This window comes from Botrytis porri (assembly GCF_014898465.1).
Source record: "Botrytis porri strain MUCL 3234 chromosome Unknown BPOR_013, whole genome shotgun sequence".
Taxonomy (NCBI): Eukaryota; Fungi; Ascomycota; class Leotiomycetes; order Helotiales; family Sclerotiniaceae; genus Botrytis; species Botrytis porri.
In genome coordinates, this window is record NW_024066087.1 from 656,508 (window position 1) to 678,375 (window position 21,868).

The following is a 21,868-nucleotide window of genomic DNA, read 5'->3' on the forward strand; positions in this document are numbered from 1 at the left end:
ATAACATCAGGTGGTGCCATTGTGTCTGGGAGTCTAGATTCAAGTTTTGAAGCATGTCGTCATAGCCTAATCCGACAGCACCTCGAAATAGCTGGACGAATACCTCAAATTAACTGTTTTTAATCCATCAATAGAACGTCAGGATTGTCTTTTTACTGAATTTCAAAGTCTGCTGTGTCTGCAAAATATCGAATTGATAGCCAAGCCGGCGGTGTTCAGATCGCTGCAGTAGTGATCTTCCTACGTGGGCAGTCTAGACTGACGCTCATCGTATTTCAGGTCCTATTCAATCTAAAGAACAGTACCACTACAAACTAGGAATGAACTTAGTGGTATCTTCTTCCCTTGACCAGCTCAGTATTTCCAATTGATGCATATCTGTTCAAATAATATCGAAACAACAACATGGTTTCAAATATAAATGGGTTCATTTTCCTCTATTTACATTATTTCTCTCTTCAAACCATTCCAGTTCTCAGATCCTATTCACAGATTTACAGCCAACCCAAGCCTACATCACCATCACAAAAAACGATCTCAGCTCTTCAACATGTGTCGCCAGATGACCATCACTTACTCTTGCGGATGCTTGAGTAAGTCCGTCGAAGCTTGCCCCCGCTCCTTAAGCATGAAAATTGCTCCCGAAGACTGCCAATTCCGTTTCTCAGAACCAATCCACAGAGACGAAGGCGACTGCCCCAGCTGTGTTATCCGAACCACCCAGCGCAATCAGAAGAAACTCGAAAGCATGAAATTGGAAGATTTTCACGTAGCGACCCTCAAATTTCCACCTTCTCCATCTCCACCACAATCTCATCCAAAATCCTTAGGAACACGCGTTCTCAAGGAGCAGGAGAAGCAAGTCAAGAGAATCGATACATCGTATCAAGTTCCGGGGAGGAGGGAAAGCGGAGAGGAAGACGAAGAAGAGACACCCCGTCAAAGCTTCAGTCAACCACCGACCCCTCGAGAAAGCCAGCGACAAAGACCTGTTACGGAGCCACGCACAGTTCCACTCGGGGAAGAAGTCGAGCCTTTCATGCCAAAGAAGTTGGTGAGGAAAATGAGCGAAGGAATAAAGAAGATGGCGAGGAGGTTTTCGAAGAAGAAGTAGAGTGTAAGTAGGACACCGTGGAGAGTTTTGAGAAGTAAGTCGAGAAAGCACTTCCCTTCTTATCAAACAAAAAAAAGTACCAAGGAGTATCTCAATAGGTTGAAAGACTGTTTGAGTTGCGCAGGTGTTGATTAGTAGAATATAAATTTCCTTTTGGAATAAAATTGAAGACTTCATGATATGCAAGTAGTGCCACTGAATGTGAAAATTAGATTAATATGTGACTAATGACTAAATAATATGAATGAAGTGTGCAGAGATATGCGCTCTTCGCGAGTGAACTTTATTTTCGCTAAATGAAAACGCTAGTGAATTCACTTCATCATTTGCCCTGTTCCAGCTCCCCTACCCCTTTTCAATTTTATCACAACTAGTCTCGTTAGATCGGTTATTTATCCACCAGCGGAATACTTTCTTTGAGGTTTGTTCTGATGAAAAGAACAGTATTTGAACAACGAGAACAAAGAATGTGCGTTTCGATTCCTCAAACGGGGAAAACCCTCGATCCCGTTCAAAGTATTTTCTTTGTCCGATTACATCAGAGTTGTCGAAATTAAAGGCGTATTGCTTATGACAAACTGAAAAAATCCTTGAAAAGGTTCGTCACTATCATCAACTACTATAACTCTCGATATATTAAACGCCAATGGCTAGTAAGAGAAGACCTAGTGGACGACAGCCTGCTGGTAGTAGACGACAGCCTGTCAAAAATCGCACCCCCGGTCTTACGCAGCAACCTGGCAGCGCCAATATAACACCTAACATATCGTATTCTCCTGTATTTAACCTAGAACCACCACGTACAGCACCTCCCGGGCAGCCCTCCCCTTCCGACTGGGATTCATACACTCCTTCGCATCGCGAAAAAATACAAGCAGAAGCATGGAGCAAATTATCCGAAACATGGCAACAATGGCCCGGATTTGAGAAAACATGGGAGGGAGTGCGGCATCTTGGGAAAGGCGGAGCTGGTTCTGCAGATCTGTATCGAAAAATTGGGTCGGGGAAGGGAACGGAAGGAATGCCTGAGTATATTGTGGTTAAACAAGCTGATGCATCAGACAAGGATCTTTTGAGCGAATCGATGATGCTTCAGTTATTTGTGGATAGGGATACGTCACATGTGCTGAAAATATATCGGAGATATCATGAAGGTGAGGTTGTACCACGGAATATTGGAGGAATGTTTGATGTCGGGAGAGAAAATTTTAAGAAGCGGCAGAAGAGATGTCAAAGTAGGATATATCTTGAGTTTTGCGAGAAGGGCGATGTCGAAAAATGGATGACGAATCAAATTGAGTAAGTGAAAGCTGTTATGGATCCGGGAGGAAACACACTGCTGACCCGATGGTAGAAAGCCCTCTAATGTACTTCAAGAAAAAGATATCTGGAACATATTTGAGTGTTTAGCTCGAGCATGCATCGTGCTCGAGAGAGGAAGTGAAAATTTAGAGACTGAGAATGATCGAGACTGGACTCCTATTTGCCACTTGGATCTTAAACCGGCAAACAGTAAGTAGCTCCTTCTGGCTTGTCAAGGCGCAATGACGTTTACTTTTTCACTGCATAGTACTCATTGGAGATAAGGACGAAATTCATGATATCGATATCTTCAAGGTAATTAGAACCATGAAAGTCCATATATTCGAATCCTTGGCTGACCAACCCAACATCTAGATGGGAGACTTTGGTTTAGCAAGCCATGTTCCTAGTAACCCACAAGATCCCGGATGGCTCGAACATGTTGCTAATAATCTGACGCTCGGATGGGGTGCCCCTGTATGATGATCTACCCCAGCTACTTCCCCTATTGTTCTCCTCTCTCTAATTTCTCAAAGGAACAATTTTTTCCTCAGATGCAGAATCGTTTCTATAGTACACCTGCGAATGTCTTTGGCGTAGCAGCAATAGTATACTTCCTAATGACAAAACAACAAGTCAGAATAGGTCAAGACATAGCACATGTAGGATTCCCATCATCAGAAAGTGATTCAACAGCAGCACTACGAACACTAGTGCTAACGTGTGGACGGAGCCTCCTCGATGATCCCACGATCAAAAGCTCGGGTATGTATTCCAAAAGTCTCATAAGAACATTACTTCAATGTCTAGCGTATTCACCCCAGGAGCGTATAACTGCAAAACAATTACTCGATGTCTGTACCACTGGTAGATTTCTATGCAAAAACACGAGAGAAGAATATGTATATGAAGAAAGCCAGCCAGTGACGAATTTCTGGCCAGAAAGAGTTGCGCCAAACAAATCAGAATATCAGGACCCAAAAAAACGTTTAAATCATAATCCCACCCACGAATCGATTGCAGAGGAAAGAGAGAGAGAAGAATTATTCCTGGCGTCTTTCTGGGTAGCTCCACCGAAACAAATAGCACCGCCAACCTCGTTTTCCGCGAGTACTTTTAACTCTACGATGGATTCCAGCTCGGGTTCAGGCGCAAATAAGCCTTACAATTTTGGAAAGCTGACATCGGCCTCACAATTTGATGGCTCTAGTGCTTTTGATGCTGGGATCGCCTCTGAGATTAATTCCACTCCAGAGAGTGGCTTTATGTTCGGACAACATCAGCCTCCAGGCGCAAGTGATTTTAAGTTTGAACATTAGAAGCCTTCGAATGCTTATTGAGCATTGCTCAGTCTTGTGACCAAGAAATTTTTTGGCCTAAATTTACTTCTGTTGATGGCTTCAATACAAGAGGTTCGAGCAGTGAACTATGTTGAAATAGTAATCACCAAATAAAAGTCGATATAAAAGACGAAAAAAAATGTGTTTGACCACGCCATTTGAGATATGGTGATCTAAAATAAGAATCTAGTCTGCACTAATTCAACTACAAACTGTAGAAAAAGTTCAGTGGATGCACTAGCCAACCACGACAATTCAACTCCCGGAGAAGAGCTCGGAGAAAGAACATCAGAAATAAACATCTAAAAAGTGATATTCGTTACCCCCGAATATTCTATACGTTAAAGTCTATAAACGTCAAAACACAAGTTCCTCCATTTTCTCCCATGTATGATAAAATCACAACATTTCATTTGCGCATTTCAACCAAACCTGTGTCCCATTATGCGAACAGACAACCAAAGTATACGCTTCCTACCATGGCTTCTCATCTCTTGGCCCAATCTTCTCGAACTCCTGCAACATTCTTACAATCACAAACGATGCTTCGATCAATGCGAATTGCTCTGTATGAAACTATTAGTCACCTCATCGACAAAATACTTGAATGGCCACAACAAAAAACCCACACAGAAAACTTACATCCTAAACAAATTCTCGGCCCTCCATTAAATGGCAAAAATTCCTATTCAAGTTAGCATGGCTGATATGGAGAGAAGAGATCTAGATCTGGATGTGTACCCATTTCGGTCGTATCTGATCCCAGCGTTCTGGACCAAAAGTTTCCACATCTTCACCGAATAGATCTTTACGACGTTGCATCACTTCAGCTCGTAGCTTTCTCCATACATTCGGGTATCGTGCTGGCATGAAAACCAAATTACTGAGTAAACTAGCTGTTGTGTCTCGGCCTGCCAGAAGAGTATTCAACACCTGGTCCCGCAGAACCTGTCGATCCGTGGTCAACTTGGCTGTTTCTTCGAGAAAAACATAGGGGCCAGCTTTGACATCTTCAGTTTCGGTCTTGCTTTCACCCTTCTTTAGCGCATCGAGTGCTCATCTATGTAATGATCGACATACTTAAAAACGGTCTTCTGAGCCCTGTTAGCTGTAGGATTATATCGAAACCGTGCAAGTGGTCCCAACCGTACATTATAAGATGCTTCGAGCTGAGTATATGTATACTGTTCGACAAATTCTGCATCAGATACACCACCCGAGGAATGATCTGAATTGGACTGGGAGTTGACGGAATGTCCAAAAAGAAATTGGGTAGCTGTGTCTATGGTGAATTTGAAAAAGAGATCTTGTAGATCAATAGTAGACCCTTCGCGATGAATACGATTTATTAGACGTTGGCAATGCATCTCAGCAACCTCGAGGTTAGAGATACTTTCTTTCGCAAAAGTAGGCCGAAGGAATGCGCGAGAGTTGTGGCACAGTTTTTCATTAGTTGTGAAGATCCCATGTCCGAACACGGGTTTCATTGCATTTACTCGAACAGACGAAAGTCGGAAATCATCAAAATTTGTTGCAAGAATGGTTTTCACATTCTCTGTATCGATTGTGAAGACTGTTGGATACGTAATAAGTTTGGAAGTAAAGGTTGTTCCGTGCTGCTCATAACGCTTAGAAGTTCCCTCGAGATGTCGTAGGTTTTTGGTATTTTTGATTGTATCCAATACTAAACCGAGGCCAAATATTGGATCTTTCAAAGGATATTTTACTTGAGCTGGTTGACAACCGTTCGATTTTTGAAATCGGCGTCTTGTGAAGTAAAGCTTGGTTTGCTTCAAAGCATAATAAAGGAGACATAAAGTTAAAGACACTGTAATGATATTGGAGCTCGTCCCACTGAAGACTGCCATGTTTACGATCAAGAAGTGATGTTGATTTCGTATGACTAGTAGAAACTAGATAGCATGAGCTTTTCACTGTCGGTGGCGCTTCGAAAGATATATATGACAGTGACTGTTCTTTATGATCAATCTAGACTTCTAAAAAGTAATTATGTTGTCACTTTACTTGCGACAAAAACATCGCTCTGTCGGCTCATAATGCCAACATCCCATAAGGCCATGCCAAGTTAAAACCGGGTGCCGGATTGACGAGCGTAGGAATTGACAGATGCGATGCAGATCAAAAAACTATAAATAGTAGATATAAAATATTCAAAACAATACAAAGTATCATGCAGACTTATCTCTCCGATAACCGTGTCATCATATGTCAAATCTGGACCCCCAAGTAAGAAAGCCTTTGACTCAGGAGATCACTAGGAAATCTCATAAATCAAAGATACTATAGCCAAGTTGAAATTGGGATTCGGATTGATAAGTGTAGACATTACAGATTTGAAGCAGATCTTTGATACTACTTACGGTAGGGGGCTTTTGACTCAGACGATCACAAAGAAACCCTATGTAGAGCTAACAACTTTGGCAGCTATGTTTTCCACTATTTTGGAAACCTAAAAGAAATTCTTTCTTTTTTAAATGAACACTCCCAAAATTCTATCACAGCTCGTAAATCTGTTTACATATTCGAAGTGCGGTGAAATATTACGGAACTATCAACATTCATCACTATTTTCCCCAAAAAGTCTCCATTTTGGGTTCAAAGACAGGTAGGGTTTCGCATGGCATGTGATAGTGACAGGAAACGGGCACTAAACAAACACTTGGCCATGCAATAAGGATCAATCCTGTGATATGTGAATAGATACTTTCAATTGATGTGCGGGTATATATGTCAGAAGATATTCTTATGGCACTGGGGACGTCAGATTGAAAGACATTGAGTGCCACATGATGAGTACTTTGACGTCAGTTGTTCCTATGAAATCGAAACATTGATCCTAATGCGCAGCAATAAGGGAATACAAGATGAGAATAGAACAAAAGGGAGCATGGTGATGGTGATAGGAGTTAGGGGTATTCTAAGTAGGTAGTGATATATACAGCTGGTATATCCAAGTACTCTCTCAAACCGGACCACACTGAGACAGGTCTTCAATGCAATCTTTCAAATCAATACTTCAGGTATGCTGATATACTCTCACTTGACCGCTATCATGCCAAGATTCAAGAATTCATGGAATGAACCAAAGAGATCGATGTAACCTTATAATCACCAAGCGGGGATATAACAAGATGATATGGTTGATTGTGGTGTAAGACTCTGCGAACTCGTCATTTGTATCAATCTGCTGATTGATTTGACCGTAGAGTCAATATTGCGACATTGGTCTCAACTATTCGAAAATATTTCTATTGTACGTAGGTACAGGCGACGAAAGCTCTGTCAGAAGTAAGATGTGAGGTTTGTGGGCTGTTGCCCCCTCGAACCGTATGAGTCAGCCGAGAATTTTCGGAGTAAGTTTCAACTGTCGAAAATAACTCTTCACTTGGTCAAACGATGAGCAAGAACCAATACTTTGGAATTTTGATTTGCATCGCCAATTGGAACTTTACGAACTCAGACAGTTGCTTTCTCTAAGATTGTAAAGATCCTGTGGCTGTCGTTGTTAGTTCTGACCATGTATTTGGCAACATTTTGTAGAGGAGACAAGTACCTGGTCAGATAACATGTGCCTTGGGAGAGTTCTCAGGAATTTCAAGCGAGGTGCCCGACAAAACTATATCCAGCCCGTCACCATAAGCACCATTGAAGACTACTTACTCTGAGGTATGCGGTCAGATATTCCAAGAAAGGTAAAGAGGAGCCCCCTTGATGCTAATAAGCAAGTTTGATGTCTTATCATATGCTATCCTTATCATGTGCAAGGAAGGTTGATACCAAGTAGTAAGATGTACAACGAAAGGCTGTTTTTTTGTGCTTGTTGTATGTACCTAAATTACATGCAACTGGGTTGACTCATTGTGCAAAGCGTGGAGCCCATGTTTGGGTTTTCTTCTTGTAGCCGTTGATTTATCTTCGATGCAACAGAACTGTAGAAGAACTCTACATTAGCTATAAAGTCATCGACGATACTTGAACGCTATACTTTATACTTTTTGAAATTGTGATACATCTTCAGTACCGAATGTGATAGAATATGAATACTTCAACAAATTCCGATGAGTTTCCAGTCGGAAAAGTCAAAGCAGAGTGTCTGGGTCTTGAGATACCCGACATAAACCAAGGCCTGTGGGACATGTTTGCTGCGGCTGCAGAGAAACATTCGGATGAAGAAGCTCTTTGTTCGCTCTGGCAATCTTCAGACCACTTTAGCTCACGACTTGAAATTGAACAAGTAGACTTTAAAACGCATATAACACCAATTACCAATGAAAATGGGGTCGGGATGGGCACACCTAAATCATGCTCAGCACCACTGAGATGGACTTTATCCGGCTTCGCGAGAAAGCCGAGTCATTGGCAATATGGTTGCAACAGCGTGGCTGTACTAAGGGTGGCAATCTTGTAGCTTACGTTTGGAATTCCGCGGAATGGGTCTTATTTTTGTGGGCTGCCGCGAGGCTCAGAATGCCATTTGTACCGTTGGATCCAAGAAGTTCGGATCAAGATTATGCATTATCTGAGTCTAGCTCCCCCTCAAGTCTTAGTTGTTTTAGACCTAGACATGTCCCCAATCCTTGAAATTCTGGAAAACGTCAAAGTTCGAATATCACTTTCGAAAGTTTCAGAAAGGATGAAGAATTGGCATTCACTGCCTGGGATAATGGGCAACTTGCCGACGGAAAACGTTTCATTTGCTCCTTTGAATGATGATGGTACAGAACTTAGCCGGGAACTCGCAATGATCCTCTTCACAAGTGGGACAACTTCGGTCCCAAAATGATGCCCTCACACTGCATCAAACATATGGTTAGCAGCATACGACTGTGATCCTGTTGCCCGAAAAAACAGCTGTCAGAGCAAGTGGCTCATCCACACACCTATGTGGCATATCTTTGCAATGGGTCAAGCTATACGAGGTTGGAGGGATGGAAGCTCTGTAGTGTTTGCTACCGAAAGGTTCGATGTGACTGCCCCCCTACGAGCGCTTCAAAAGGAGAATATCACACATGTTAGAGCCGTTCCCCATTAGTAAAAGCACTTGTCGCACATGCAGAATTTCCTAACAAGAATTCACTGTCTCTATCGTACGTGACAATGGGAGGAACATTGATAAAAGATGAAGATGCGAGGTTCTGCAAGGAGCAACTTGATAGTGAGGCAGTTATTCAAGGCTTTGGTATGACGGAGGGCTCTCCTATGGTAAGCTGGAGGCGTGATGATCCAATGCTTAATAACGGCTATCATCTCGGAGTGGGGAAAGCTTTACCTGGTGCTAGACTAAGAATATGTTCTCCAAAGTCTTATGTGCCATTGAATAATGACGAAGCTGGAGAACTTCACATGGCGGGACTTCAGTCATTGATGGATATTTGAATGGTGTAGATTCAAAATCGTTTTACACAGATGACGTTGGACAGTGGTTTATTACCGGTGATCAAGCTATGATAGACAGAAATGATGTCCTCTACATTAGTGGACGATATAAAGACATCATCATTCGTGTGGGTAAGAACTTGGTCCCGTCAAAGATTGAATATTGCCTTCAGGACCTCGGCATAACTGTGAGTACCAACCCTTGAGACATTTTTTTACACTGACCTTGAAAATTATAGGCTCAAGTGATTGGCATCGTGGATTCCATAGCTGGCGAGGTTACTGTCGCAGTCTTGCAGTCTTATCCGAAGGAAGTCACCAAATCGTATATAACCAAAAGTATAATCGATAATTTGGGTCCGACACATGCACCCTTTTCTATTATAACATTAGATGACCTTCATCTGAAAGCATTTCTGATGACTGCGACAGGAAAGATTCGGAAGGTGGAATTAAATGAAATCGTCAACAAGCATTTTGCCACAATCTCAGAAACGAAAAGAACAAACTCCAGCGAGCAAGTAATTGCTCACTTGCAGGAAATCTGGGCCGAACTTATGAACGCAGCCCCAGATGACATTTCAGTCGAAGATGATGTAACAAATTTTGCCGATAGCATTACAAGATTGAGGCTTTGCAAGATCTTGTGGACCAGACTTGGTCAGAGAATGTACTTGCCAGATTTAGAGAGAAACAATACCATTAAGCAGCAAGCAAAGCTTCTTATTGACAGAAACTATCGTGGAGACTCACCTGCTTTGCTTTCAGATAACGTAAATTTTAGTGAGAGCCAAAGCAATCCGACTGCATCTAATCAATCCTGTACGGAATTACCAGATTCGATGCATGGGGAACTATGCGCCCAAATCATCATACTTGGGCCGAGGCGGCTGACGCAGGTTTGCAAAAGTTCGATTTGACATGGGAGACTGACATAGGAGATATTTTGGCAATCAAAGACACATTCTAGGAGTTTGCGAAAGGACAAAGACCACAATCATATCGCCACAGAATAGCTTTCGAAATAAAAGATCGCAGTTCTAGCTAGGTCCGTGTAGCATTAGAAAAATGCCTTCTGACCAGACCGGTTTTGCGTACAATTTTGGTCGAAGTTTCGGGTGCGGCAGGTGTTCATGCGGTCCTCTGTCCATCTCAGGCTGTGTACGACATATTGATCTCGCAAAAGAGTGTCTTTCACGAGTCAGAAAACCAAGAATATCTCATTGATGATTCCGATCAAAACTTTGAAGATCGAATGTTCCAAGCTATAATTACAGACGTTGAGGGCGTAAATACATCAGCATTGATCTTGGCTCTAAATCATTCCGTCTTTGATGCATTGTTCGCCTATGGATTGTACAGCGATTTTGATATGTTTATACAAAAACCAAAGGCAATGGCTACCCTGGCACGCCCTCTAGACTTGTCGCTGATATGTATTAACAATACCAAGATAGTTCACTCGCCCTTTCAGATGTTAACTTTCATATTAGGAGGCTTCGAGGCATTTCGAGAATTACCGAAGCTCTATGGCCACCAAAACGAGCTCCTGGTTGGATGGTTGGGAATGAAAAAAGATCGAAAGATTTTATCACCCGTAATAATAAAAGAAGGAAGCTTAACATAAATTCGCAGCCAAGACTAAGACTCACGAAAATGCAGGATCATCCTGGTATTGAGCGACTTCGGATGCAGCACTTTATCCAAGCACCAGTCATCGTTAAAACTGCTATCTCCATTCTCAACGTCATACAAACGGGAGAGCCGCATGCAATTTTCAAGAGCTTCGACGCAGGTCGTAATTGGCCATTCCTACCAGAGTGGATTGCAGATCGCCTGCCTCCTGCCATGAGCATTGATGGCCCCACTTTGACTCGGAACATGAATATGATACAGATCAAGCCAAAAGAAACTTGTGGTGAACTTTTAACAAGAATCAGCGAAGACGAGAAAGCATTGAGTTCGCACGCTCACGCACCATGGTTCAAAATTCTGAGGAAGCTAGGCGAAGACGAGGGGCCTATTGTGACAGAGGCTGCGATGCGACAAGTATTCAATTGGGATTTAAGCCTGAGATATCTCGATTCTAGTGTTGGAGATTGTTCGAATCTGAAACCTTTGGGAAGAATGGACTGGCCTGACTGGTGAGAGATCTTGGTATTCCAAAGATTTAAAAACGGTTACTAACTCAAAATACATAGTGGCTTTTTCTGGAACTGCGGTATGGCAAGTGCGGAACGCTTCTGCTGTGTGGTATCCTGGGACGACACGCAAATAGATGTCAATGACATCAACGGCTATGTGAGCAAATTGCTCGAGATGATCGGGTGGATCACAAACTCTAAGAATTGGAACAATTTGGTGTCGAGCTTTCAAGAGTTTCCGATGATGACGTAAAAGGTGATTATTTTGGGATGAATAAACTGTGGGTAACGAAGGGACTGGCCCGTCGGTTGAGAAATTCGACATCTTGCTATAGCTTTTACGGTAGTGAAATTACTTGGCCCTATCCATGCGCATTCTAAAAGTCGATCCTGCATAACTCCAGGAGAACGTGGATGCTTGCAACGAATTCCTTGAATTCCCATTTCATGCTTGCCATACAAAGAACTTGAAAGTAGTGGCACGAGAGCCCCAAGTTTACCCAGACCCTTTGCGATATACTCGCATTGTTTGAGAATAAGTTCTACCTTTCCTTCATATTCAATCCTTTCGGTATCTTGATCAAGAAAGCATTGTTGTTACAGACAAGACGCAGTTATCCGCAAAGTCGGTACTTCTTGCCGTTTCGATAGATGCACAAGTTTAAGGCTGGTGTGCTTATTCCATTCAAAGTCCACTTACTCTGTCGTCAAGCTTGTGAGAGTGAAACAATCACACTCGCCATTGTGAACGACATGAGAATTCAAAATCTGGTGCGCTCAAGTATATGATCGATAGCCCCTCATATGCATTATAACTTGAGGTAACCTAATAGTAGTTTCATGTCCGATGTGATGAAATAGATATTGACCGCGGAAATGCACCCTTTTCCAACAAATGCAGGAGTTTAAAGTCCGATCGGGATACTTCAATAGGTATATCATAAGATTCATAACAGCACTAGGAGCCCACTTTCAGTGTCATTTAACGAGGCTTGTGGAGATTATACTCCGCAAGTTGAAATCAAATGCCAAAAAGAGGTGCAGCAAAGAAGAAGAAACGAACGAAAGTGTCTTAGTTGAAGGGTCGATCATGTCCAAAGAAGAAGTAGGTTATCCTTGTATGTCATGAGCTCTTGAATAAGAATACATGGGACATTTGATGAGTAATGGTTTTGATATAAGAAGAGATGGAGATTCGAGATGCCCGATTGCGTGTTTTGTATCATCTTGCAATAATGAATGAAGAGACCAAGGAGATTCTACTCCCACTTCACGAATCACAGCCATGAAGTGGACTGACTCATCTCACTCGATTCATAAGGGAAAATTCGGTTAAGTTGATAGAATCGGACCGATGTCACGTGTAATCAATTTTTACCAGGAATTGAACCACACAGATTAAAGCCAAAGAGCCGAAGAGCAAAAACAAGCTTCTTAGGATTTCCCCCCTCATCCTTTTCTAACATGTCGATCTCGCCTTGTCCCATATGAATGGAAGTTGATTCCGAAATCTTTAAAAAAGGAATCGACAGGAACCTGCAAATACCGGTACAGTATTGGAAGCCGGTAGGACCACAAAAATTCTTTCCCACCAAGGACCAATAGCTCCGAATGATCCACACACTGAATCAAAGCATGGCTTCAACATTTAACTTTTTCTCTTTGCCATTGTCAGATATCAATCCTACCCACAAAATTCCCCTCCGTCGATGAAATTACGACGACTTTTCAATTAGGACTCGCCTTCCACATAATGCTATATGAGGCCACAGTACTCAAGGTAAGTGGGAAACCTCTTGTAAGTGTATTTTATTCAATCGTAGAGATTCATTCTTTATCTTGTTGCCCTTTGGTATTGTGTGTGTAAGTGCGTGAAGAGAGGCAACACCAACTATAATCGGCGTTCTCATGGCAGAGCATCACGACGAGGGGCGAGAGACTGGTCAAAACACTCCAGCGCCATCAGTCAGAGAGGGCAGCGTTGATACACAAAGAACTACAAGAACCACGAGATCCACGAGAAATGTTCGTCCAAATGGACAGGTCCACGGCTCTAAAAGATCACATATGCCAAGTTTACGGCCCCATGGAGTACGTCAGCCAACAAATAATACACCACTCGAAGATCGACCGCAATACTCCTTAGCTGGTAATAATGGTGGGGTTCAACGGGAACCTCATTATGTCGACAGAGAATATTACGATTTCAATCCAAACTACCAAAAACCAAAGGATCAGCCGGTATGGGGATTGGCGAAACCTCTCCCGCGAGTGGTCCGGCCGGGAATGAGACGAGGGAAACAGGGCGCGGTCGAGAATAAGGAGGCAGAAAATGCAGAGCCTGGAAGTTCTGAGGCTATACCGCAACTTGGAATGATTGAGGATCAGAGGAAAGGACAGTCGAAAAAGAAATCGAATCGACTTGGTAGGAATGAAGAGAACCGAGGTTATGGACATCAACAACAAGAGAGAGGAAGGAGACAAAGTTATAGATCTAACAGACAGGATTCGGATAATATGATATTGGATCACAATGGCACTCCGCTAGCCGAGAGAGACAACCCTATGGATGAGTGGAGATCTCCTCAGGATGATGGGGAAGGGGACTTGGGCCGACAAAATACGACTCGACTTTCTGATGTTGAGGAACGTCCCTCAGGATCAACGCTTACTCATCATACCACAACACAAAGTGCAGACTTTGCAAACGACGAGAACGATGATGGGCTTGATTTGGAGAGAGGAGATAAGGTAGAAGACGATGAATGGTCTTTGAGTAGTGAAGAAGCGGAGCAGTATATCCAAGAGGAAGGAGACAATCACAATGCTCTGGCAGCAATTCGTGAAAGATTTCGTGAGCCATTAGCCGAGTGCTTAGCGGTAAGTCATTGATCTTCCAGTGGTGTTCCCACACATAAGTGATGTGACCCATCTAACGAAGCCATAGACAATGATAGCAATCCTCATTGGTATAGCCACTAATCTTGCTGTTCAAACATCGGCAGACACTTCAGGCAATTACCAATCCACAAATTGGGCTTGGGGCTTAGGTATCACAATAGGTATCTACATCGCAGGTGGCATTTCCGGTGCTCATCTTAATCCCGCCATATCCCTTATGTTATGTATATCTAGAGGCTTCCCCATACGGAAAGCATTTATATATATTCTCGCGCAAATTTTCGGTGGATTTCTTGCCGGACTCATCGCATACGGCATCTACAAAGATGCGATTGTCACATACAATGCTACAGGTGGCATGCTCGGCAATGGCCAAGTAGTCGATCTATTAGCTGGAGGCACAGGCACATCTTTCTACACACAACCCCAATCCTTCGCTAGCCCCTCTGCGAGTTTCTTCAACGAATTCGTCGCCACCGCCATTCTCGCCTGCACCGTTCTTGCCCTCGGAGATGACTCGAACGCGCCTCCAGGAGCAGGTATGCACGCGCTAATCGTCGGTCTCGTCGTCACCGTGCTCACCATGGCTTTCGGCTACACCACCGGCGCCTGTCTCAACCCGGCCCGAGATTTCGGCCCGCGTCTCGCCACCGCTGCAGTAGGTTACGGTAGCGAAGTCTTCACTGTCTCGAATGCGTGGTGGATTTATGGAGCTTGGGGCGCAACAATCACGGGTGCGTTGATTGGAGGTCTGTTTTATGACGTGGCTATTTTTGTAGGAGGCGAGAGTCCGGTTAATTATCCGAGAAAAAGGAGAAAGCAAATTGCGAATAATGCAAAGGGTAAGGCGGAAAAGGGATGGTGGATTTTTAAAAGGGATGTAGAAATGGGATTGAAAGGGGATTTTGGGAAAGAGGGATAAATTTTTGCTTTTTGGATTGGGGGTATATTTATGCTGTGAAAATTGGGCGTTGATAAAAGTAAAGGTGTTGGGGATTGTGTTTCACGGGTATAGTGTTGAGTTTTTTGATTCTTTGATTCTTTGATTCTTTAATGATAAGTGTAATTCATTATATAATATATACCTTATACCATATCACGTCGACTAATTTATCGGTCTATTCATGCATCCACCTGATCATTCTAGTCATCCATCTGTTTTACACATAATACCAAACTACATACCATCACATCATTCATCTCAATACTTCTTATCTAATTACTATCTACATAACGAATAACACATATCTATCTATCTTCAACAACTACACCTTATATTTCTTCTTGCCTACCTACTCCTCTTCTATTTCGATTCGTTACTAATTTACTTATTTATCTGTTCACTCACTTTTTGATTTATCTTCTTAACTTACTTATCTACTCCTCTACTCCCTTTTATAATCCACTCATCTATATACTCATCTATTTCCCTTCTATAATCTAACTATTCACTTACTTATCTACTCCTCTTCTATTTATTCATTCTCTCTCAATCTACTCCCTTCTACTCATCCACCTATTCTCTTTCTATATCTCCTCATCTATTCCCCTTCTTAAACTACTCATCTCCATTCTATATCTATTTATTTATTCATTTCTCATCTATTCCCATTTACTAATTTACTCATCCACTCCCCTTCTTAGTATGATTATCTCCTTACTATATTCATATCCCTATCTATCTATTTATTACCTACTTACCACCTATCTCTTTATTAATTAAAATTCTCAGCCCGAAATAGATATTATATAAATAACAATAAAACTGTTATTTGTTTACTTACTTATTCATTTAAATACTACAAGTTATAATAAAGATTTATTCTAACTTATATCTTTATACTTTTTATAATCTTTCTCTTCTCTTCTCATCTTGTTTTATTTTATTTTATTTTATTTTATATTTTTTTCTTTCTATTTTATATCTTTCATTCTATTTCATCTCTTTTATTTCATCTCATCTTATTTTATTTCATCTCTCTTAAGTTATATCATTCATCCCATCTTTCTATTTCTCAACCCTAAAAACAAAAACAACTACATAAATTTCCATAAACAAATTCTCCTCATTTTATCTTCACATAAAAGTAAAAATCATATACCTATACATACAAAACATCAATCAATCAGTCAATCGATCCATCAATCAATCCCACATTTGCTATTTACAGATCTATCTACTTTTGCTATTTTTCCTACATCTCCAACATCTACTAAAATTGCAATCTTACCAGTAAATAGATATTCTATCCTATCCTAATATCTCAATTCTATCCTATCCATCATCCACCCAATCACACATCCATTCATCCTGGATATACAACCACCCACTCCCAACCCCTAAACCCCATCATCTATCCCTTCCTTTCTCCTAGCCCTCTTGACCCCTAAAATAATCCCTCTACACCTCAAAACCTTCTTCAATCTTCCATACAAATCCCCATCTATTCGTTCTCGCAACCCCATCCCCCCATCATAATACTTTTCTTTACTCCAGCGCTAAGGATTTTCGAAGGAAGAAGCGAAAGAAGAAGAGAAGAGAGAAGAAAAAGAAAAAGAAAAAGAAGAAGAAGAAGAAAAAGAAAAGAAAAAAAGGAAAAAGAGTCAAAAAGTCAAAAGTTGAAGTTATATGTTCATGAATTGAAGAATCCCCTTCCACATTTCATCCCTAAGAATTGAAATAGGAAGAGAGAAAAAGTAGGTATGCAGCACCCATTGCATCATCCCGCTGTAAACCTATTCCGAAATTAGACTCGAAGAAATCTTTCAGAAGAGCACTTTGAGAGTGTCCTTCTACTTCCAGTAAAATTATATGTACCACTTAAGCACGCTCGAGCCTCCAACGCCAGCCTGCCTTCCCGAAAACCCAGAACAAGAAATGAAGAGTAGGTCGCATCCCCTTTCCAAAAGCGAGATCACCGCAACCTTTACACACCTCCTACATGACATCACACTTTCCATCCCCATCACCCCCATTTGGATTGACACTCAATGCGACTCTCGCTGCCTCGGTAAACGCCTCGTTGACTCCTCTATTCCTCATCGCCGAACATTCCAAGTATCTGAGCGCATTGATTCTCCTCGCTACCTCCAAGCCTTGATTGTAATCGATCATTGGTTTCTTTTCTCTTGGTTCTGCACCTTCTGCACCCTCTGCCGCTTCATCGTCTGCACCTTGTTCCCTCAAATCACATTTCAACGCGACTAAAACGAGTTTGACACCTTGACAATTCTCAGCGATTTCGCCTACCCATTTGGACTCGACGTTTTCGAGGGAATCTTTCGAGTCGACGGAGAAACAAAGCATGATTGCGTGCGTATCATCGTAGGAGAGCGAACGCAATCGATCGAATTCTTCTTGCCCAGCTGTATCCCATAGAGAAAGTTCGATATGTGTGCCATCGACGAAGATATCTAGATTGCGCAGGAACGTGAGTCGGTACTCCGCAGAGATGATGACGTAGTCATGAAAGAATGCGGGAATTGGAAATTGTCAAACTTACCATGAACATAGTTCTCAAAAACTGTAGGTTCGTATACCGTTGGGAAATATCTAAAATTCCATCATCAGTTCCTCTGTGATGATAATTCCAAGATAACGTCATAAGAATCTCAAACCTACCCTCTCGTAAAAACGTTTAGTAAACTCGTTTTTCCACAAGCACCATCCCCTCTATAATAACAAAATACTGTTAGCAATCTTTTCATTCCTTTTGGAATCCAATCCTCGACGGTGGATCGATTGAAGTCGTAATCGCAGTAACAAATTGAATATATCATTTCCACCACTGCGCCTCCAATGCGACTCAACCCCCGACTGTACTTTCGTCGCATAATTTGATCCATGTGATAGAATTGCTTGTACATAATTCCACGGTAAGACTCTTCAATACAAATAAGTAAAAGTAGGATATAGCATACAATAAGACCAATTTCCTCTGGGTAGTTTTTGAACCTCCGAGTCCGCACGGCATAGTGAATATGATATGAAGTAAGATTTGGTGGGTAAGGATGTAGATATGTTACGTGAAGGAAGACCTCTCGAGTAGTATGTGTTTCGTAGGTGATGGGAGAATGTGACAATCTGATGGCAGAAGGATGAAGGATGAAAATGATGATTCCAGGATTGAAAAGTAACTGGATGACTGGATGACTGGATGACTGGATGACTGGATGACTGGATAACTGGATAACTGGATAACTGGATGGGATGGATGTGGATGGGTGAATGGATAGACCGAGGATTGAGCCTTAAAGGGGCCAGGCCAAAGAATGACTAGGGTGGTGGTGGTAGTGGTGGGTGTGTGGGTGGGTGGGTAGGAATCAATTGATTAGTATATTAATGATGTATATATATATATAGTTATGAGTAGATGTAAATCAATTGAAGAAGTGAAAGAAAGATGAGAGAAAATAAATAGTGAATTCAGATCGAAATTCGAATCAATTACAATTACAATTGTAAATGTAAATGTAATGACTATAGTTATATGTAATAACTGTGAGCATCGATATAATATAAGAAAAGGTCACTAGAAAAATCAATGATAACAATAACCTTATTATTAATTTCCAATACCTATCTTATCCAGGTAAGGAATTTCTGCGCGAGTCTATTCCGTATATAATATTTGATATCTATCTAGTACATATAAAACGAGCTGGATCAATGCTTACTTGAAATGACATTTATTAGAGCTAGTCAAACACACAAAGTATTATTGAATGTATGCCTTGTCATCATCTACAGAGTATCTATCTATCTCTATCTCAATAGGCAATAACACCATCCATCCCCAAATCCTGAAAGAATCAACACCACAAAGTCCTCAAAAACTCTAATAAAGTAAATGAAGTAATACAGTAACAAAATCCCATCAGATGACACTCTACCAGTAGGTAGTCTATCTTCCCAAACTTTCTTCAAGTCCAGCTGTGTGCATTTTCCACATGATTGCTCTTGACCTACCTTGTCACGCATTCCTTTCTTTTGCGAAGAAAGGTTAAACTTACCAGATACACAGATACACACAGCTGCATAGTACATACCTGATACCTATCTAGTCGTATTCAAGCACGATGCGAACAATTACCGTATATCCGAAGTGACAATTTAGCCATTGGGGGAGGGGAAAGAACTCGTGCAGCCAGAAAAGGAAATCCTTCGCACGCACGAGAGAGGTATCACTCCGGAGCTGGAGAAAGTACCGACGGGGTAGATATGTCATATCGTGGGGAAGAGATGGAGATGAAGATTCTGGAGTTATGAGAAAAGGTTATACTCCGTATCTTATTTACATTTTAACAAAGCATCTAGATACGGTACATATTAACTGTCTGGTCTGCAATCGGCAACCTATAAATTCCAGTTTATGTTATCAACCACTTGCCTAACTATATATATTCTTTTCAATGCTCTATAATATCCATGGATACCTAGGTAGTACATAATAACAAATTAACACTGTGGCTGATTCCCGGGAATTTAATCTGACACTTCGCGTGGCTTGAAAACTGTAAATTTAATAAGAGAGAGAAAAATTGATGGAACCAAGCGGATGATCGACACATGGGGGAAGGTGGGCAATCCATGAAAAGGAGGAAATTGCTGCTATACACTTCATAGAGCCGCGGGTCCATAAATGAGTCTTGCCTTGTTCAGGGTGGATCAATCAACATTACGAGTGGGCGCGAGGTGGAGAGGCATTTCGACTTTCCAAATTGGAAGCTTAGATTACAATTGCTTTTCTAATCTGCAATCTTGCGCAATAATAAAAGCATAAGAACAGCAACGAGTCATCAAGTTCCAATGACAATGGAAAACCCATGCAACCTGCCATACTTTAAGGGTATTCGAGCAATAACACATCCCCATTGTCTTCCACATAAACAAATAGAAATAAAAATAAAAATCACTCCTCTTCCTTGATAAATCCTTGTCCTGCACGACGCCCGATTCGATCACCGAGATTCATATTTCCAGCTGTTCGATTGAGACCATTGATGAAATCGCCTTTATCCGAGTACTTTGATGTGTTTGTTCGTGCTCGATCCTCAGCTTCATGGGCGGCCTTCTCCTGTTCCTCCAATGCTTTTAATCGCTTCTCCCGATCGGTTTCCAGACTTGATGCATCTTGCTGCATAGCGGCCAATTTCTTTTGTCGCTCGGCCTCCATCTCTTCTTCCGAAGGTCCATTCGGCTGCTGATGTCCACCTTGAGGTCTTCTATCATCGCGTCTGCCATAATCATTTCCATTACGTTGATTATCGTATCTATTCCCATTATCCCTTCCGCCGTAACCATTCCTTCTATCCTCTCTATCTGCTGGGTAAGATTTTCTCCTGTCCGGGGACCTTCGTCGTTCTGGAGTGGGGGATCGGGAATCTGGAGATGAACTGTTTCTCCTTCTCTGTCTTTTGTCTTGATCCCTGTCTGGTCTGTTATTTTGACGTCCATTGGGTGACACAGGTCTTCGGCGATCGTAGTCTCTTTCTTTTACTGGCCGTTCTCTTTCTCTGTTATCTGGTGATGCTGATCTTGGTTTTCGTGATCTGCCAAAACTATCTCGTCTTTCGACCGGGGAACGGGATCTTGAATATGAATCTGAACGTCGTCGATATTCGTGTTTGCGACTTCTGCGATCTCTATCGTCATCGTAATTATCACCACTTCTGCGACGCTTGCGACTGCGATCATCTTCCCGGCTATCCCTATTTTCATCTCTCCCACGCTTTCGTCTTCGCTCTTCATCGTCGTCATCATGATGACGATGATGGTGACGATGTTTTCTTTCCTTCTTCGGCTTAACTTCCTTGGTGTCCTGCCCAGCTAATTCGAGTAGTTTGCGTCGTTTGATCGGATCATTCATCATAGCCTCATATGCAGCCTGCTCCTGTCTTTTGATAGCAAGCATAGGATCTTCACGAACCTTAGCTGCTGTGTCTCGTAGAGTATTCGCATTCTGTAAAGCCATGAAACTAGCCTCGGAGGCTTGTTTCTCGAGATTTTTGTGCTCTGTGCCTTTGATTAATCCATCAATGCGCCTCTTTCCAAGAAGATAACCTTCCATCTCTTCAGTGGTTCCAGTTTGACCACTTGATGGGCCTTGATACATCCAATCGACACGATCAACTCGCTTTCTCGATCCGGCGGCTTCGAGTTTGTTTTGAATCTCTTCCTTCGCTCGTTCTTCTTTAAGCTCCTTGATCCTCTGTTCCGTACGTCTTCTTTCTTCGAGAGCCTTCTTTTCTTCCTCCCATACTCGCGTTTGATTCTTCATCAAATGGGGATGCCATGACTTCTTCAAATTGAGATCGCCACCCATTTTGAAAGTTGTGTGACGTTATTGTAGAACCAAGTTCAAGATAAATCGTGGTCGCAGGTGAGGACGTTTTTACACACAAGAAATACCCAATATGGAAATCGAAGAATGAAGTGATGAAATGAAAGCCAAAATAAAACTAATCGCAATCAAGAACTGCGCTGAGTATGAGTTGCGATGTTTCTTGACGATAAAATACAAACAGATGTTTGATCTTCATCGCAAGGCGGAAGCATTTCAAAATTAGAAAGGCAGGATGGACGCTAAGCGATTTGTAGCCAATCATACAAGACTGCGGGGATAGCTCTAGGCAAACAACACGCAGCCTTATCACTCACTGTACTGTAC

General features: G+C 41.9%; 7 protein-coding genes across 7 annotated transcripts; 4 read left to right on the forward strand and 3 right to left on the reverse strand.

Annotated features, from left to right (window-relative positions):
- Positions 1-550: 550 nt before the first annotated feature.
- Positions 551-1,114, forward strand: EAF01_009116 (uncharacterized protein; the record flags this gene model as incomplete). Its single annotated transcript, XM_038917372.1, has 1 exon — positions 551-1,114. One exon carries the CDS (start codon positions 551-553, stop codon positions 1,112-1,114), a length of 564 nt encoding a protein of 187 aa, XP_038766977.1.
- Positions 1,115-1,760: 646 nt separating this feature from the next.
- Positions 1,761-3,735, forward strand: EAF01_009117 (uncharacterized protein; the record flags this gene model as incomplete). The annotated part of the gene is made up of 5 exons (XM_038917373.1): positions 1,761-2,413; positions 2,469-2,626; positions 2,685-2,731; positions 2,792-2,893; positions 2,953-3,735. The coding sequence occupies 5 exons, from the start codon at positions 1,761-1,763 to the stop codon at positions 3,733-3,735; spliced, it is 1,743 nt and encodes a 580-aa protein (XP_038766978.1).
- Positions 3,736-4,117: 382 nt separating this feature from the next.
- EAF01_009118 (uncharacterized protein) lies at positions 4,118-5,624 on the reverse strand (the record flags this gene model as incomplete). The annotated part of the gene is made up of 4 exons (XM_038917374.1): positions 4,118-4,322; positions 4,399-4,441; positions 4,498-4,783; positions 4,837-5,624. Coding segments are annotated over 4 exons (1,119 nt in total). The 3' UTR covers positions 4,118-4,320.
- Positions 5,625-8,874: 3,250 nt separating this feature from the next.
- EAF01_009119 (uncharacterized protein) lies at positions 8,875-11,550 on the forward strand (the record flags this gene model as incomplete). Its single annotated transcript, XM_038917375.1, has 6 exons — positions 8,875-8,979; positions 9,198-9,341; positions 9,393-10,052; positions 10,202-10,509; positions 10,611-11,297; positions 11,355-11,550. The coding sequence occupies 6 exons, from the start codon at positions 8,875-8,877 to the stop codon at positions 11,548-11,550; spliced, it is 2,100 nt and encodes a 699-aa protein (XP_038766980.1).
- A 1,655-nt stretch (positions 11,551-13,205) lies between these two features.
- Positions 13,206-15,120, forward strand: EAF01_009120 (uncharacterized protein; the record flags this gene model as incomplete). Its single annotated transcript, XM_038917376.1, has 2 exons — positions 13,206-14,177; positions 14,245-15,120. 2 exons carry the CDS (start codon positions 13,206-13,208, stop codon positions 15,118-15,120), a joined length of 1,848 nt encoding a protein of 615 aa, XP_038766981.1.
- A 2,016-nt stretch (positions 15,121-17,136) lies between these two features.
- Positions 17,137-18,172, reverse strand: EAF01_009121 (uncharacterized protein; the record flags this gene model as incomplete). Its single annotated transcript, XM_038917377.1, has 4 exons — positions 17,137-17,612; positions 17,702-17,751; positions 17,821-17,871; positions 18,120-18,172. 4 exons carry the CDS (start codon positions 18,170-18,172, stop codon positions 17,137-17,139), a joined length of 630 nt encoding a protein of 209 aa, XP_038766982.1.
- Positions 18,173-20,110: 1,938 nt separating this feature from the next.
- EAF01_009122 (uncharacterized protein) lies at positions 20,111-21,523 on the reverse strand (the record flags this gene model as incomplete). Its single annotated transcript, XM_038917378.1, has 1 exon — positions 20,111-21,523. One exon carries the CDS (start codon positions 21,521-21,523, stop codon positions 20,111-20,113), a length of 1,413 nt encoding a protein of 470 aa, XP_038766983.1.
- Between the last annotated feature and the right edge of the window lie 345 nt (positions 21,524-21,868).